The 18,888-nt window shown below is 38.6% G+C and overlaps 1 protein-coding gene across 1 annotated transcript in view; it reads left to right on the top strand.

The window, feature by feature from the left end:
- Positions 1 to 18,888, top strand: part of ptpn4a (protein tyrosine phosphatase non-receptor type 4a) — a 76,555-nt gene that overhangs the window by 14,982 nt on the left and 42,685 nt on the right. The window contains exon 2 of the mRNA XM_023287193.3: positions 15,063 to 15,217. Within this exon, the coding sequence (XP_023142961.1) occupies positions 15,080 to 15,217 (138 nt within the window). The 5' untranslated portion in view covers positions 15,063 to 15,079. The remainder of the gene's footprint in view (positions 1 to 15,062; positions 15,218 to 18,888) is intronic.

Raw genomic sequence — 18,888 nt, 5'->3', positions numbered from 1 at the left:
TACCAACCACAATGTGTTCCACCCACCTCCATCTCTTCATCTTCACCTCTTCATACGAGCAGTGCTAGAGAGATATCCCCTAGCACCTCTCCCACACACACACACACACACACACACACACACACATGCTTCTTGTTATATGAGCTATATAGTACATTGAAACGAGCAGTGTAATCATCAGCTCTACTTTTGAATCACCTATTCTGCTTGAATCACCTGTGCTGCAGCAGGTCTTTTGGTAGTTTAACTTTATAGTTCAACCGTTTTAACTTTTTTTGTAATCCACTTTCATTTAAGGAAAGTATCTGGGTTTATCAATTTTATGTCAAAATAATCTATAGGAATTCTATGTTGAGCACTTACCGTACTGCTAGCCACATCCTGTACCTTATGTCACCATTTTTGTCTGTACCATTTGTGTGGCTGAACAAGTACAGACAGTGCAGCAACTACTGTATATTAATGGTGCTATTAGTTATTTCGCCGGATAATGATGCTGGAGCCAAGAAGGCTTTCAGGTCATAAGTTGACTATTGTTTGTTTCGAAGAGATTACAGTTTGAGTAATTCTGACCAAAAGGACAGTCAAAATAAAGCTGTGGCACACTGTCAAGCTTATGCACAGCCTCAAGTTCAGTAAATTATGCATCAAGCAGAATTCCTATCATCAGCAAAACATCCCAGATTATTAAGTATGTCCCACCTATGGGCACACAAACACACATATACACACACACTGACGACACCAATTACAGCTCTGAAAAACACACTAAAGGAAAGACTCAGAAATGCACATTTGTGCTGACAGCATCTAGACTATTAATTTTCTCACGTTCTAAAGCAGCAGATGCTGTGTGTGGTTATGTGAGCATGTGAGTGTAAATGTGACAAAGTGTGTTTTAGCTTGTTGTACAGTGATTCAACAGGTGCATGTACACTTGCAATTTTGGTCTTGTACTACCAGTGGAGGAAATTTCTCCTTCCTCCCTTCGTTGGTAGACGTTGTGAGTTTCAGTTTACGTTTTTGTTTAGGCAGTTGTGTAATAATGCAAATATGTGTGTGTATGTTGCATTCTCATAATCTACTGTACATTTCTAGCCAGCGATAAGAACCTTCTAGATGCAACCAGACAGAGAATCAAAGTGCTGTCTGTGTTTTGTGCTGCTGGTTGTTGTGTTTGTATATGTTTCTTTTGTGTATCGCATTGCAGGGTTTTTCTTACAATAGAAAAGGCTTAGGAGCAGCGCCTACATGTTTTTGTGTAGCACCTTAGGCCGTATACACAGGCGACACGTCAGAATGAATGTAAAAACAACAGTGAGGGTTTATGCACTCTCAAAGGAAAAGGAAAATGGAGAGGTGGCTAGCTAAACCACTAAACAAGGTACGGTGGTGTTCACATGTAATGTTTTCTGTGATAAAAACCACTAGTGAAAGCATTTTCTAATGTATGCTTAGCACTGCACTACTGTCGTCAAAATTATAATTGAATATTGAGACCTTTGCATAAAATTAAGGCTTTTACAAACCTTTTTTTTTTTAAACTCAAATTCATTGCATCTTAAAGAGACAAAATATAAATTAAATGGTACTCAAAATGTCTCATTTGCTGAACATCCTCTTTTGGATGGACACTACAATGTTCCCTAAACATGTCACGTGCAGGTGGTATGGTAGCGAGATGTCTGTGAATAGAAAAGCCATGAGTCTTTACTTAGTCACTGCAGCACACCCAGTTACTCTTGAAAACAGTGAAATGGGCATTCTCATGTCATATTTACCCAAGTTGAAAACTATTTTTCTTAGCAGTGTTCTAGCAGTATTTTTTCCCAACTCTATTTCTAGAAGTTTAATTATTTATTATTTTGGGAAGCCAACATTGTAGTAGTGATTTAATATTTTAGTATTTGTCTTCCCAGTGCTACTTTCTCCTATTTTGATGCTTCTTTGTTATTTGGTGAAATTAGACTTTTGACGAGTCAATCATTTTCTTTCATTCACAAATATGGTAAGTACAATGACTGAAACGGAATAAAAACACGGAATAAAAAACAAAACAAAGGACAGGGCACTCAGAGAGCACACTTCCACCAAGGCCAGTGCTAAGTTTTGCAGCTATAACCAAAATTGTCCAGATTCACACAAAAATTTTACAGGTTCTTCTGTGCCCGTGCTCTTTGTCTCCACTACATGTCATGAAATTGAACTTTGTAGTTTTTGTGTAATTATGCTGACGAACAGGCAGATTTGGAGATCACGTCATTTCAAACCCCCCCCAACCGCCATTATTCCCAGGAATCCAGACAGCACCTAAGCTCCCTGAAATCCAAAGGAAAAACCCTGCTATTGTGCAACTTTATCTCTCCCAATGGGACCTTGAGAACTCATTGTTAAATGTGAAAAACGAATCAGGCAAATCCGACAATCTCTTTTCGGTGCGTGACCTTTTGGAGACAGTGCAGCATTGATAATATACTTACATTTTAGTTAAACTCCAATCTGCAGCAGGAGGTGTGCAGTTTCCAGGAAAATGACTGTTGTGGTGCCTCTAAAGGATTTGGCTGATCAAAAAACACTTTCCTAGGACTCTTTCCTGAACTACCAGCTGCCTTTCTCTCAATTTAAATGTCAACCCCAGTCTAATTCTGTTTCTCAGCAAAGAGCAAGAATAGAATATCTAAGGCTTCTTAGAAAAAAGGCTTGAGTAGTGTAAAGGGAGATTGGTAATTAAGAGATGGGTTGAAATTTGATGAGTTCTTATTGGTTTAGTCTTTGAGTATTATGACCTCAACAGCTACAGCTTCTAAGAATAGGAATACAGGATCATCCTGAGGGTGCAAGGGATTAAGTGAATCATGTAGTTGTCATGACTTTGTTACATGCTATCCTCTGTCCGTCTTTCTCTAAAAGACTGACAGATTTTGTTACTAATGTTTTACCAAAAAATCTTGCTTGAGTATATGTACTTGAAGCTTGCCTGGGTCTGTATTTTCACCAGTGACATATGGTGTTCATGTATGCACTGAACTAAAGTTACCTGCACTTATTCCTCTTTTTTTTAAATATTGTACTTCTGTTGTGATTTCAAATTATTCTAGTTGTTGGCAATAGTGGTTATTGCAGTAGGCAGTGTTTTCCTTTTTCTAGAGAAAGTCAAGTAATGCGTTAAAGTGATTTCTTACTGTAGGACCTGTATGGATACATTGGTGTTGGCATGCAGTGCCAAAGCTGCTTTCACATGATCAAAGTGCGCACAGCATCAAAGTGCTTAATGTTTCATTATTCCATTCATATTTTAATGTTTGAAGCCTTGATGCCCAACTTAGCAACTACTCAAGAAAATCAGTTGCCTGACATTAAACTGTTTTGACACTGACCTGTCATGTGAAGATCTTTTAAGGTAAAGTACATGATATGGTTGTGGAGATGCATATACATGTAGTCCCGTGCTATTCTATTTTAGTTTGATTCCATATAAACACTTCAAAATATCAGAAGTTAAAACAGAACATTGTTTGAGTTTTTGGATATTTCAACAGATTTTGTTGGGGTGATTCTCTACAGTTGATATTGAGAAACAAGTCAGCACTAAAAGTGTTGATGGATCATCGAGGTTACTGTTTATATTCAACACTCAGATAATCCTACAGTTTCTATAAGCTTAAACTATTAAAATGCAAAACAGTCTCTTTCATACATGATCACACAGGAATAAATAAGTGCTTGCTAGTGCACACGTTTGTGCTGCTTGTTCTTTGTTGTGTGCGTGATGTCCAGAGGGGCTTTACATCCTAATGAAAAGAGGCTGATTAACTTACTGCTTATTGATCCGACATGCTGTTAAACACACACTCACACACTTGCTTAGAGTGGTGGTTGAGGAATTAATACCATTGTGTCTTTTATCAAAATTAGAATAACACCATGTAGTCAGCACAAAGAGAGGAACAGAGCTCCTTCCAGAAGCACCTACTGAATCACAGTGTTACTTTTCACTGGTTAAAATGGCAAATGTCAAAGATTTATATTTATTGATTAACTTCCCATCACTATAGCCAGTCACTACACATGTTCAGAAATAGCCTAAGGTCTAACTAGATGTTGCAGCATAATGGCAATAATCACGTGATAGTATTGGATTACTGACTAATTCCTGCACTTTAAGCTTTTAAAAGGAATGTTAAATTCTTAAATGTTTGGGTTTCAGTTATCTTTATTTATCCATCTAATGTAAACAAATAAAAATGTCTTACATAGGCTGTTTTAGCTATTAAATGTGTGATATACATGGTGCATTTAGGTGTACTATGGACAAAATCTTCTAATGAAGATCTCAAAGAGGACACAACAATGGCTAGAGAATTCCCCTTGAAATTTCATTTTAACCTCTCAGACCTCAATAGGTGCAAATGCATCAGCCACGTATCAGAGCTGCTTTGTTGCTAACCTAACCTAGCAGCCCAACTGCCTAGCAGCAGGAGGGTGTGTGCTTGGTACAGAACACCTGGCCTCCCTGCTGGTGGGGCAGGAATGTGCAGGGTTGGGGTGGATGCGGGTGGAAATTTGCAGCGTGTTCAGAACATGACCCCTGGTAACATTTAAAGGTGCCAGCGTCAGCAGGAAAGGAAAAATCAGGGGAATGTGCTGCTTTAATCAGACCTGCATCTCTGTTTCTCTGTGTTCTGTCTATTCTGCGCATGCATTGGGATGTGTGTTATGTGTGTGCATGTACATTACTGCACAGACGAGGGCCTCTAGTTGTGTAAATGAGGGAACACTGTCCCACCCCTCTTATATTTTCAATGTTCAATTTAGCTTTTTTTTAAAAAATTTTTTCCAACTGAATAGTGTGTTCAGTTGGCATCTCTGACAACCCTACGTAGTATGCTATTATTCTAATCCATTAGTCTAAGGAAAGTTAGACTATTATAAAAGCCATGTGGCAAACAAATCTACGGCTTATCGTATATTTATTATAGCACTAACCTATAAAGAGCAGCACACTTAACAGATCATCCTGAATAAATGGTTACAGGTTTCATACCTTGGTAGAACAAAGGTTTGTGAGATAAGTCAGAGACATGAGCTGCAGTCTGTGTGCTGTGAATTATGCCAGGTATTTAACCAGCTATTCTGTGTTTGAATTTATTTTTTTTTCAAGTTTGACAGTACAGTTTTAACGCCGTGAATAAATAATTGTAAATGTAACAGTTCGATGTTAGTGCACTTACAGAACACCAACAGATCTGTTTGTTGCGGTGTTAGCTGAAAACAGGAAACCTCACAATGTGGGCTTTCTCCCCCATGTCTACAGAGTCACCACAGTGACCTTTGTGATATATGTAAATTTTCAACATCACGTAAAGTCACCGTATTTATTTGCGTGCCCTGATGATAAACCTATGCGTATTGATAGTTTTTTTTTTCAATCACACTATAATCATAATGCTGTCAACATCAGTGTAGGGTATTTATATGATAGTTTCTGTTTAAACTGTTTATTTTACTACCTTTGAGTGGATATGTAGTGTGCCATGTTCTTTACCAATGTTTTAGTCTGAGATAAGTGTTGTTTTGTAGACTAAAAACCAAAAGATGTAAACATTAATTAGAAGTATGTACTTCATACCAGAGGGTGTTTTACCTAAAGCAGTTGTATAGATGGGGAGTGCACTTGTCTTCCCCATCATGTCAACCTGCAACTGTTTGTAAAGTGCGGTGGAAAACTGTGCAAATCATTGGACAGCCCTGATATAATTATTTGGCCATTTATTTACAGGGTGCGGTAGTAAGACAGTGAGAAAAGCAGAATATGCTGAAGAGATGTTTCTATGAGGGGACATGTGGCAAGGAATATAGAAGATCAGACTAAAGTGGAGAATAGAGGAATATAGAGGCTAATAAGGGCAAGTACAAGTAGAGGGAGGAACAGACCATTTGGACTGGATGACTTTATAATAAAGATATCATGATAGCCACATGAGAGAACTTGTGTGGTGCATCTAAAGGAGATGAGTGCAGTACTGATATAATCCAGAATAGCTGAAAGAGCTGCTGCAATTCTCCATTATCTGCATCTTTGATTCAGCAGGAATCTCTGTGACAGGTGTTAGGTTTTATGAATGGCTCTGTGTGTGTTTGTGTGCATGAGTAAATGGCTGCTCCCTGGCACTGATGACTGTAATTTGCATAATGGACTCACAGGCCATACCGACAGTTAAAGGCAGGAGGAGAAGCAAAGAAAAAATCAAGGAAGGAGAGAGAAAAAATGGTAACAAGGGATGCTGCAATCAAGGAAATTCAAGTAGTGTTTTTCTACTGTAGTGGAAATCAGATTGTCTAAGTTGAACTGGTCAGAGATAGAAACAGCTTTCATGTAAATCTTTGGTTGTGTCTTAACTTACACATCAGACATTTTATCTTGTGAAACACATGATTAACTGCTATATGGCATTGCAATGATCGCTGCACCAGAGCTATTGTTAATTCTATTATTTCCACCTGTGCTTTCTCTGCTATGACAAGTTAAATGTGTGCTACAACAAAGAGTACTTGGATGCTAATAAGGTAATTGATATTAAAATAAATGTATATTTCAGTCAATTTTCTGTTACTAGTCGACATGACAAATACAAATCAGTTAAACCAATGATCAGCACGTCGCCACTTAACTGTTTTGTCTGAGATGCAGCCGACCACTACTATCCCAGGCTGCTGTCCTCCTCTCCATGTGCTAATGCTTCAGTGTTGTAAACTAGCAAGGTGGAAGTAGGACAGATAACATCTCATAAAAAAAACTGCACGGTTTGGCAGTATTTTGATCTAGGAAATGAAAATAAGATTGTGTGTTAGAATAACCTAGCATATAACCGCTGGACCAGAGCAACACATGATCACATTCAGCACATGCAGAAGACTGCTGGAGCTAGCACTGCTAATGTTACCTATAATATGGCATTGCAGATGGTTTGATCTCACTCGGCCTAAACATTAAATGCAGCTGTTAACGGTAAAAGTCTCCAAAAGTGAATGGAATATATTGAGTCTTAATGTAGAAAAAAAAAGTCAATGCAGAAAATGATCACATCTAGACTACAGCACGACCAGTGTTTTCTTACTTTTAGACCAGGTGACTCATCTAATGTTCCATTCAAACCACTCAAATTAGTCATTACGAACAGTCCTAATTATTACGGATAGATTTCATGCATATTACCTACCCCTACACCTTCATCCTGTAGCCTAATGATTCACTTACCGCCTGTGGAGTCTTTACTAGAACCATGGATGACTGTGTGCAAGTTCAGTATCGAAATGGATTCCCTACAAACCAGCTTTTTGAAATCGAACATCTTTGTAAACTAGCCCTACCACATGTATTACATAATTGCCTGATCATAGTTATTCATATTTATTTATTTATTTTTATTATTTGAACAAAATATCTTTTGCTGTTGTGCAGCATAAATGTGGTGGTTAAAGGTGCCAATACCACTAATCTGAACCAAACATTATTTTTTAGCAATTTGTGTTTGCCAATTAAAATTTTACCATCGTAAGACCCTAGTGACTAAAGAACTTTCACATTTTGTACCAAGACATTCATAGTTGTCAATAAAGATCTCTTTTCTATTACATAAAAAACATGCAATTAAATGTTACTGTGATGCTGCCATTGCATCTGTAAAATATAAATCCTTACATAATTACAGCTTTTGACGTGATCGTTGTCTTGTTACAGAACCCCAAACTTGTGTTTTCTTGAGTCTCTCAATATTATTACAATACTGAATTTCTAATATTAGGGTAGTATTACTTTTTTACTCCTTTTTTGGTTGCACATGCTTATCACCTGTGTAGAAATAACAAATAAAGATCAGTAGTGAGCTAGAATGGACTTTGTAGTTGTTCTAATCAATGCAGCTGGGCCGGCTGACTCAGGATTTTCATTCATGGATTTGGAGAGGCTTATTCCATAAGGATTCAGTTAAGTTCAAGCGGAGGTTTGCAGACGTTTGCATCTCTGTGTAGCAGAATTATGATGAACTGGAGACCAAAGGGAGGGAAAACCAAGCTGGACAGTTTCCTGAGATCATAATAAATTATAATTAGTACAGTTGATTTGATATGCCAAATTTGTGGACCCACTGTATCTATTATAACCCCCACAGCATTGTAAAAATGCATGTGCACAAGAGAAAGTCAAATTTGAATCAGAAAAATATCTCAAGTGGATTATTACAGTATAACTATTACTGTTGCATCTATATGTTTTTTGCGAATTGATACAGACTTTAGAAGACTTAGACTCATCAATGTGGCCTACTTTCCTAAGGGATGTTTTTGCATGAATGACTACAATGAAACCCATATAAACTCTTGCTTTTTGCCAGTCTGAACTCTCATACAGGACTGAACTCTATCAAACGCAGTACAGTTGTCATTTATTTGAAAGCATATGCACTCACTTTTTAAACTAATGCATCTGTGAGGTTGCCCAGGTGAAATGAGGGTAATTCTGCTGCCAAGCCGTCTATCTTACAATCCTTGTCATGCTTATGCCAGTTTTTGCATTGGAGCAAGACAACAGCGTCAAATAATAATAACAAACTTTCTCAAGAATATTGAGAAAGTGGTTGTGGTTGTGTTTTGGTTATATTTATTTAATTATGCTGTCTCAAGGCAGTTGTAGTAGCAACAGCTATTATAAATATATTAACAAGAGATGAAACAAAAATCACATTTTTGAAGGTGATTAGGATGTGACAGAATTAAGAAGATGAAAGAAAGTCATTTTCTGTAATGATTTTGACCTTCCATGACAAAGCCTTCATTATACTGTTTGGGTTGTGATTTCTCTTCTCTTCTCTTCTCTTCTCTTCTCTTCTCTTCTCTTCTCTTCTCTTCTCTTCTCTTCTCTTCTCTTCTCTTCTCTTCTCTTCTCTTCTCTTCTCTTCTCTTCTCTTCTCTTCTCTTCTCTTCTCTTCTCTTCTCTTCTCTTCTCTTCTCTTCTCTTCTCTTCTCTTCTCTTCTCTTCTCTTCTCTTCTCTTCTCTTCTCTTCTCTTCTCTTCTCTTCAGTCAGTTGACAGGCAGCACTGTATGACTTTACCATCAGCCCAGGCCACATATGGCTGACCCTAAAGGAGGTCAGAGGTCACTTGCTGCCCACATTCCTTAAGTTGCAGCGTCTCCACCTCCCCTTACCACATTTTGAATGTTTTGTTTCAATCTGTCAATTAGACACACACACAGACGGACACAGACATGAAACAATACTGTCTGCTGTTGTTGCTGCCCTACATAAAGTAAGTAGAATCAAAGGGATCACGGAGGTGGTCCGATGGGGGAGGGAGAATAGGATGGTAGGTGGAGTAAAAAAGAGTATAAACACCAAACACTTGGAGGGTGTAGGATTATAAAGAGGGATGGGTAGAAAGAGGATAGGATGACTGTGCTGTGGGGGCACAGCTGATTGAAAAAACTGAAACAGGAAGGCTTTATTTTCCTGTGCAGATCTTGAAGACCTTGCTGGCTTAACCCTCTGATCCCCAAAACCCAGTGGCCAGAAATACCCCATTTAGAATTTTTTTTTTTTAATTTAGAGAATTTCAAATCAGTTGTCTCATTTTTAACTTTCCGATGGTCCTTGAACATTGCAAATCACTTTATACTGTTTGTGTTGTTTCAAGTCGGCCATTTATAATAAACAGAATCTGTTTAAGTAAATAAATAAATAAATTCTGTGCTACACTACTGGGAAGCCCTTAATGAATCAGCTGCAACTAACATTCAAGAGACAAAAATATTTGGCTTTTCAGCTGAACTGCAGGCTGTGTTTACACACAGCACATAAAAATAAGTTACTTTTTAAAAAAACGCAGTCACAAATGAGCCCACAGTGAATTAAAATTTGAAATTTTTATAAAGTGCTTGAGGTTCAGAGGGTTAATACCAAGGATCCTGCTTTCTTTATAGAAAAGCAATAACTAAAATGAAACACTGGGTCAGGTCAGGTGTTATTTTTCTTCCATTCCCATGCATGCTTTCCCTCTGTGTATAGTACATGTTCCTATTTAAATGATCTATGAGGACTTTAATGTAGTTTTTTCTAATCATTTATTATCACAAACTGTCTGTGAATGCGCACACACATACACAGTCATACACACAGTGGCACACATCTGTAATTGACCACCTGTTTGTCTGTGGCCTAGTTTATGCTTTATGAAACACTGTGGAGCGGTTATGTATGACTCCTTTGGGATTCCTAACTGCTAGCTTCTTATTTCAATTGTTCCAATGCAGTACAAAAGGACAGAAAAACCATATGTACCATGTTTTTGAGTTTCTTTGAAGAAAATGGGGGTATAAATAGAAATGTATGGGGCAAATGAAGTTCAATAGTCACACATAGTACTGAACTGGAAATGACGCTGACTTTTTCTTTGAAGACTTTAATTCGGTTAGTGTAAATAACAAGTATGGGGAGAATCATAGTTCAGTAGGTCACGTTTGGATAAGTTCTATTAATGTGCCTTTGTGTTTGTGTGTGTGAGTGTGTGTGTGTCCTCATACAGTGGAGATATACACAACTTCATTTTGAGGTTAAATAACACGCGAATCTCTGTTTGTGTGTGCATGTTAATGTGCTAAAGTAGGTGTGTTTATATTGGCGTTTATTTGAAAGGCGCGTATCCCTGTGTACAGACAGGAAGGCTGCAGGAGCGTCTGTGTTTGCAATAAGCTCAGAGAGTCAGAGGAGCCCACCAGTGAGGGGAGATTTAGGGTCAAGGGCCCTCATGCACACACATACAGACACACATAAACACACACAGATGCACTCCTGCCTGTTTGTAAGCTCTGCTGACTGCAGGAAGCAATAATGGTAGCATGCTTCCGGAGTTCCAGAGGCTTCTCTCTGGGGAGTGTGGCTGTCCTGTCCAGCTCAGCAGAGCAAAGCTGAAAAGAACATAGCAGAGCAGAAAATTACAGAACATGGAGAGTAGAATCGAGTAGACTTGAAAATGGTACAACAGAGCAGCACAGTGAATGATACAGCAGAAAAAGGTAGAACCAAAATTATTAGAATGGAAACAAAACATGAGTATAAACAAGAAAATGAGATTAGTCTCTAGAAGAGAAGAGCAGAAAGCGCATTACACTACTGTAAAATCGCTGACATAAAAATTCATCAGAACAAAGGAAATGAGGGAATACATGCTCACTCAGTTGTAATGTATTAGTTTGCTGTAGCCTTGGCAACAGCCCTGGGCTATTTTGACAAAATCAAGTATCAGTATATTTGGCAAATTTCACAGATAATCGTGATTGTGACAGTATTTTTTGGCAGACTGTTGGTGCTTTCAAAAACTGTTCATACATGGGATTTTTGTTTTTTAAAGAAGTCAAATAATTTAAAGTAACAAAAGTGTTATTGTGGGAAAATATGTGATTAAAGTGTTGCAAATTACATAGAAGATCCTTTAAGTCGTCTTCAGCTGAATGGCAGAAAAATGTTAGGACAGGAACAAAGCAGGGAAGGCAATGCAGGCTTTGGAGAGAGTCTGTGTGTCAGAGCTCATCATCTATGTATCCTACAGCTCTTCGTCCATGTGAGCCAGTGATAGGAGTGCATTGCTCTGTCCTTGCCTCCTTCTGCATGGCTTCATCTCTGCATCCGTTTCTGCTCATCTCCTTGGTCCACTCGCTCTGTTTCCCAAGCTGACAGTGCTGCGGCTGGCATTAGTGCGCATGCTTGCCTATGTCTTTGCGTATTTGCATGCATTTGCGGCTTTGTTTATATACTTCCACATGTCTACCCCACTGTTTGTGTGTAGTTCTGTTGGCATTCAAAAAATATTGATCTCACCTTTAAGACTTACAGTATGACCAGCTTCACGTCTTGCACATTGTATGCCCTGTGTTATGTTGTAACATAGGCCATAGTTTTCCCAAGGAAATTGTTAGGGGCAGTGGTAAGCTCTGTCACCTACTAATCTAAATCAGACCGATTACTCTCACACTGTGATCTTTTTAGTTACTAGATAGCAGCATAAACAATCATTATACTGTATATTTCATGTCCACCATGGGATGCAACACGCCCTTGCTCTTTTCCTCTATAGGCTAATGCTGTATTTCATAACAGTGTAAGAATTTCTTCGGAAATTAGTGTTGGCAGTTTTGTGCCACTGCCATAATGCACTGTCCTTAAGCAACATCATAGTCTCCAAGCAGAAGCTGACATAACCCTGGCGACATCATGGCAGATTACTTTTTTCAGACTACTCAAGAGCCAGAGATGACATTAGAGAACCTGCAACCTCAACAGATTATGAAGTGACCTCCTTTGTTGTAAAACTGGCCATGTAGAACCAGTGGAATGCTCCTTTAAAAATACATGATTAATATGTGGACTGATATTCCTCATATTAACAACAAGCAGACCTAGAGGGCATACCATACAAGTCCAATGCTCAATGCGCAGTCCAATCTTGCAGTCTTTATTATTAAGAAAGAGACCTGGATTGGCACCAATTTTTTTTGTATTACCAGCAGACAGAATATTCAGGAAAAGAGAGTTGTGGAATGGCAAGCAGCAAATGATCACCCCTCTCCACCAGATTTTAGGAAATCGGGCTTGGAGGTTTTTGCGTAGTCTTGCAGACACACAAGCAGACAAACAACATTGAAAATATACCGCAGCCTTGGCATAAAAATTGTTTGTTGGTAAAAATGGTCTGAAATGGTTTTTTTTTTCCACTAGCTGAATTATTGCATATTAGGACTACATCTTAAACACTTATTGTCATTCTTGATTAACCTGTTTAAGTGATTAGTTTTCTGCACTAGAAAATGTGAGAAAATGTTTAAAAGTCAGTGTTTACCTACAACCAAAAGGATGTCCTCAAATGTCTTGTCCACAGCCCAAAGGTATACGGTTTACTGTCACAGTGGAGTAAGCAAACTACAAAATATTTAAATTTAACACAACTTGTTTTGACACTTTGTTAGTTGTACTGCTTGAGCATTGTATTTTTTCATGTTTTATTCTACCTCTTAAGATGTTCTAAGCTCAGCAGGCATTTAGCATAGTTTTTAATGAGACACTTTAATGTAGTAATATTATCTGACCAGAGGTGTAGTTGCAGCATGTACATAACATCCACAAGCAATTATAGACCCTGTGTATTAAATTTATAGGCTTATATACTGTGTGAAGCTTGAATTCCTGGAGGTGGAGTGTGTCTGCAGTTGGTATAGATTTGTGTACGTGTTTGTGCATTTGTGTACATACACAAAGTGCACACCATCTACCAGTGGTCATGGGGGTTTGTGCTGATGTGTTCTGACAAGCAACTCAGACACACAGAGAGCCCTCCATATATACTATATACAAACACAGATGTGCTCACTCAGAGTCATCGGGACAAATACAGCATCTCTTGACGACAGGGCCATGACCCTTGTGGGGTTATTATGTCTCCTATCATGGCAGATCAACAAAGAATAAAAAAGTAGGCGGTAGACAGGGAGGGCACAGAACCCACTGCAGTGGCATATGATATCCAACAAATTATAAAAAGAGAAAACAGTGTTGCAGTGACACAAAATAGAAAAACTGTGCACATCGTCACCTAGTTTGCATTTAAGAATGACTGACAGAAGACCAGAACAGCTTTTCAGTGGTAACTGAACTGGCCATACAAAATTATAGAGGAATAATCAGACATTTTGGAAAATATGCCTATTTGCTTTCTTGATAGCAGAAGACAAGTTTCATACCATACTCATAAAAATATGAAGCTATTTGCTGGTTAGCTTTGCTTAAAGGCTGGCAGTGGTGAAACAGTGTACCCAGCCATGACTAAAGTTAACAAATCCATTTACTACAACCTCTAAATTTCACTAAGTAGCAGGTTAGATCTTATTTGTTTAATCTGTGAACAATGCAAACTTAATACGGCACGGTTATATTTGCCTTTTTCTTCAAAGTCTGTAGTTATCTAAATATTGTCATCATTCTAAAGCTGCTATTTCTCACAATGTCAAACTATTTTAGAGAATATGTAAGACATGCCATTAATTTATTGCGAGGAGCAATAGTAGTTTAGGGTCTAGCTGAACTTCATGTTTCTTGCAAGAAAATAATCATTCTTCTTCATAAGCTTGAATTCAAGCCACATCTGATCAGTTTGCAATCTAGGAAGACAAGAGAAGCAGTCAGATGTGGCTTCACTAATAAGGGGCTTTGATGTGCTCTAAATGGACTTCTTGATTGAATTATTGTTATTTATTCCTACTGATGAGTAATTGAGGCATCATCAGCCACTGTTTGTACTGTCGTTATTTACCAACCAATCATCCTAACCAGGCATGTTGATGATGGAATGATAGGATGAAAATACTGAAAAAGTCACATGTGCCGGGTGATTATTAGAATTTACTGAAGATTAAAATAGTTGCAAAATGCTATTATGTATCTAACCAGGCAGCTGGAAGGACTAGATATCTTGACTGTTGTCTTGTGTGAAATATTCCCTACTATTATATATATGAAATCTAATCACATTTTGAAACAATAAAGCATGGTGGTTTTAAACTCTTTTGTGCAATAATTTTTCTCATTTATAGTAACTTAGCAGTGTATTAGTGCTGGGCTGGACTGCTGTGTACTGTCTACATCCTCTGTTAGAGAATCTGCTACTTGCCTTCTGAGACATTCTTTTGTCATGAAGCACTCACTCTCTACTTCTTCACTGTGCTTGTACAGGCTTGCATTGCTGCGTAGCTGCCTTCACTAAGGTTGTATGGAGAAAAGTACAACATGACATACCATATATCAGCTTATTGTGCTTTTTGTGGACAGACTGAGCCTTTACTAAAGGGGTATGCATACGATGACACATTAAGTGGCACCGTATATATACATCGAAGACGATGTGAAATATTTACGAGACTTCACAAATCAGACCATAACCTAATGACGCCCCATTTTTTTCAGCTCTTGTTTCTCTTGCTCATCGTTTTCTCCTCTCTGCTGTGTTTTTGGCCGTTGCAGACCCTGGTAGGAGCGTGATGAGCGCGCGCTTCCGCTTGCCTGCTGGCAGATCCTACAATGTCCGGGCGACGGAGCTGGAGCGAGACAGGCAGCACACACAGGTTGTGTGCAACGTACTGCTGCTGGACAACACAGTCCAGGCATTCAAAGTCAGCGTAAGTACTGCTCTTTTTATTCAGATAAACTGGGTTCAAATGGAAAACAGCAAATGACAGAATCAAATAATCCATTGCTGTAACATTCCTGGAACACTAACTCTCTAGTCTATGAATTTCTTTATGAATATTTTTCTTTTCTTTTTGAGAGTCAGTAAAGCCATTGATTTACATCTGTTTTGATGATGGAATATTATCAACTGCATTGGGAAAGTACAAATGCCTTTTCTGAAATTGAAACAAAACAGCATTAGTGACTGAGCCCTTAAAAAAAATTGTATATTAACCCAAACAAGACCCCCACAAGGAAAATCAAGAAATTAGAGCACCAGTATTGCTGCCCTTCCTTCTTCCCACAATCCTCCCTCCACTTCTCCCATTACTGTAAATTTCCCCTCAAGCCCACCTCAAATTTACTTGAGAGTTGGTGGGGGAAAAAGCCTTTGTGTGTCTGTACACATTGGCAGACATTTAAAACACAGCCCACACTTTAGTTTTTCCTGTTATCCTCTGACGATACTGAAAGGTTAGCGTTTCTATTGTCACAGTGGCTGCAATTTGCTCCCCTCTTGGCCTCGAGCTTTAATTTCAGTGGTTGATCAGTCACTTTTTTATCTTGCTTTAAAAGTGTTCAGTCACTCGCAGGCACACCTCGAGGGAAGTGAAAAGCAGAATGTGTGAGCGCTGCATGTGCTCCAAACGAGGTGACAAGTTGGCTTGTGACAGATGTTACAGTCGTCTGTCTCGTGTCTCTCTCTCTCTCTCTCTGGCTCTCTGTGGCTCTATGTCTCTCTCTGTCACTATGTGTTTGATCAGAGTTATGACAGTGTGAGCGGGGAAATTCCCTTTGTGAGACAGAAAATACAATTCCTCTAATAACATCTTTTTCTCACAGATCACATCCTGTTGGTTTGGAAGTCAATGCATGTGTGAACATTCATATGTCTGTACAATGCAGAAATCTTTATGTGCACATTATAACTGTGCCAGTCAGAGTGCTAATGTAATAATGAAGTCATTTTACTCCCACTAAAAGAGGGAAGCAGACCATGAGAAAAAAATGCACAGACTTTGAATGTTTTCACGCTAGTTTTGGAAGAATGTTAAGCTGATATACAGTATTTTCAAACTGTCATTTTAAGTGAATGGACAGTAAACTTCAGTTTTCATATGTTTTTCTCTCTTGATGGTATAAAAACTTATATGAGATGAATTACAGTATTGCACGGTCTCTTCTATATAGATTTCTCTGTGCACATTTCTCACTCTTGTTTCTGCTACAGTCTCACCCCATTCCCCTCTTCTTGCATTGTGCTGAATGAATGACTTGCTCTCTGTCAGTCTCTGTCAGTGTCATTGATCAGACCCCTGCAGCAGCAGCAACTTCCTGGAAAGACAAGCCATCCTGAAAGCAACAATACCTCTATTGATCCTCTCTCTGGCCGACTGGCCGTGGTTCTAGTGGAGAGTGAAAGTCCAGAAGCAGCCACTTACTGTCATGGGAACCATGGAGCTCGTGGTTTGTGTGTGTGTGTTTGTGTGTATGTGTGCACATGAGGGCTTATATTGATAATCTTACAGATGGCAAGCCTTCGGGTGTAATGACACCGATGTGAAGCAGAATCTTTTGTAACTTGATGGTTGGCAAAAAATTGAAAACATTTCATGCCCACTACTGACCCACCTTTCCACCAATACAAAAGCAAGGTCAGAAGCACAGTTTATTCAGGTTAAAAGCAGAGGTAACCATAGTAACTACTACTCACCACATAAACGTCTGTCTGCAAGAGCTATTTGGTTATCAGGTAGCTTTTACTAAAGACCAAGTAAAAGGCAAGGGCGAAAGGATAAATAATACTGCAAAACAGCTGTAGTTGAGTGAAACTTGTGAACCAAATGACATGTGCCAGTGCAGAAAGTAACATGATATTGCTTATATCTTACTTTGAGAAATACAAACATGGTTTGTCTAAAGTAATGCTTTTTCATTAAACAAAAGATTTTTTTTTTTCAAATATTTAATGCCTGAAATATAAACCAAACAAAATATGACTGATTTCTGGGCATTTGTATAGCTCTAGTTGATAGTGATAGTGAAGCAAGTCAGGAAACGTGGGGAAAGAGAGAAGGCAAATGACATGCAGCACGTTGTCCAGCCAGCTGTCAGCTGAATCAGGGACTCGCAGGTTGGGGCATTTGCGCATATGTGGTATGCCTAACCACTTGGGTTACTCCAAATTAACAACATATTTCTATTAACTGTTAGTGTCTTACAGTGTTTGATGCTTTATTACTACTGTACTGCACACACTGATCATACAGTACAAAAAGCACTGAGGTTTACTACCCAGCCTCACTCAATACTAAATATGCATGAAAGAAATATTAAACATTTAGGATAAACTATCAACCATAGCTGCTGAAGAATGGCCGGCCACTACAGCTTTCAGGTATAAACAACTTAGTACCTTTGTGCTATGTACTGTTAAACTACACACTTGCACCTGCAACACACACACACACACATACAAGCATGAATCATGGAGCAGAACTCTCTGTAATAGAGAAAGCCTGCTGAGCTTAAACTTCATTAAGGTCAATAAAGTGCCAAGTTCAAAGAAAGCACATGTAAATTATCCAGCCCACTATTGTTTATATTTAAATGGGTTCAAATTAGGTCTAATGTTCTCACAGTTTCTTAGATTCTGACCGTCCCTCAACAGTAAACAGCCAAACATTGCTCCTGCATGTGATGACACAATCAAAGCTAGGCACATTAGTTGTGCAACATGCAAAAGCACAGATGATGAAGTACCTGAGTTGGTTCCAGCAGCCAACAACAGAACAATTTGCATGCTCTGTTTTATACCATTCACATTTTTTATCTTGGAGTCTGCTATTTTCAATAGTGAGGAAACAACAATCGCAGACAGTGAGCAGGAAAAAACAGCCTATACGTTTTTGTGCCATCTCTCTAACTGAAACAACCATAGACTACAGCTGCTATGTTTTGGCCAGTATGTGTAAGTGGAACATACTAAACACGGATTTCTTAGTTTTTTAATTTACATAGGCCTATGTGTGTTTATTTCCATCAATGTATGGTGCTGATTTTGTATACCCTGTTAAAAGACGATTTCCCCCTTTAGACTAAGGTCTTTAGATTTTCCACCAGAAAAGTTGTTAGCTCAAGTGTCTAATTTTAGTAAATTTAGCAAATGTAATGTCAGTATTGTTTTGTGGTTGTTATAAACTTGGAGGTTAAAAAGCTGTTAACATATGAAGATGTCTACTTCTCCCAGTCCTCAAGTCCCCTCACAAGTAGATAACCTCCCAGCTGTGTAATTTAATCCAAGTGTTATATCACACCTAACAAATTATTAGCTGTCCAGTTCAAGTTTTTGGGAATCCTGTGCCCTCACTGCAGAGGCATTCAGAAGGAGCAGCTTCTCCAGTCCACCTGGTTACTTTCTAGAGCCTCTGCTGCTAATTCTGAAATGTCTCAGCCCCAGCACTGGACACCTCGAGTTTGGTGATCTTTCTATGTCAAATCATCACTCTGAGAGAAAGTTAGAAGCAATGGCAAACTCTGGTCTTCTGGTGTCAGTAGCCGTGCAGTCAGTTGCACGAGATTAAAGATTAACCATCTTTGCAGTATTTTGAGCTGGGAA

The sequence above is a fragment of the Amphiprion ocellaris genome, chromosome 11, assembly GCF_022539595.1.
Source record: "Amphiprion ocellaris isolate individual 3 ecotype Okinawa chromosome 11, ASM2253959v1, whole genome shotgun sequence".
NCBI classification, from domain to species: domain Eukaryota; kingdom Metazoa; phylum Chordata; class Actinopteri; family Pomacentridae; genus Amphiprion; species Amphiprion ocellaris.
The sequence above is the reverse complement of the archived record's forward strand: the minus strand, read 5'-3'. Positions and strand labels throughout refer to the sequence as shown.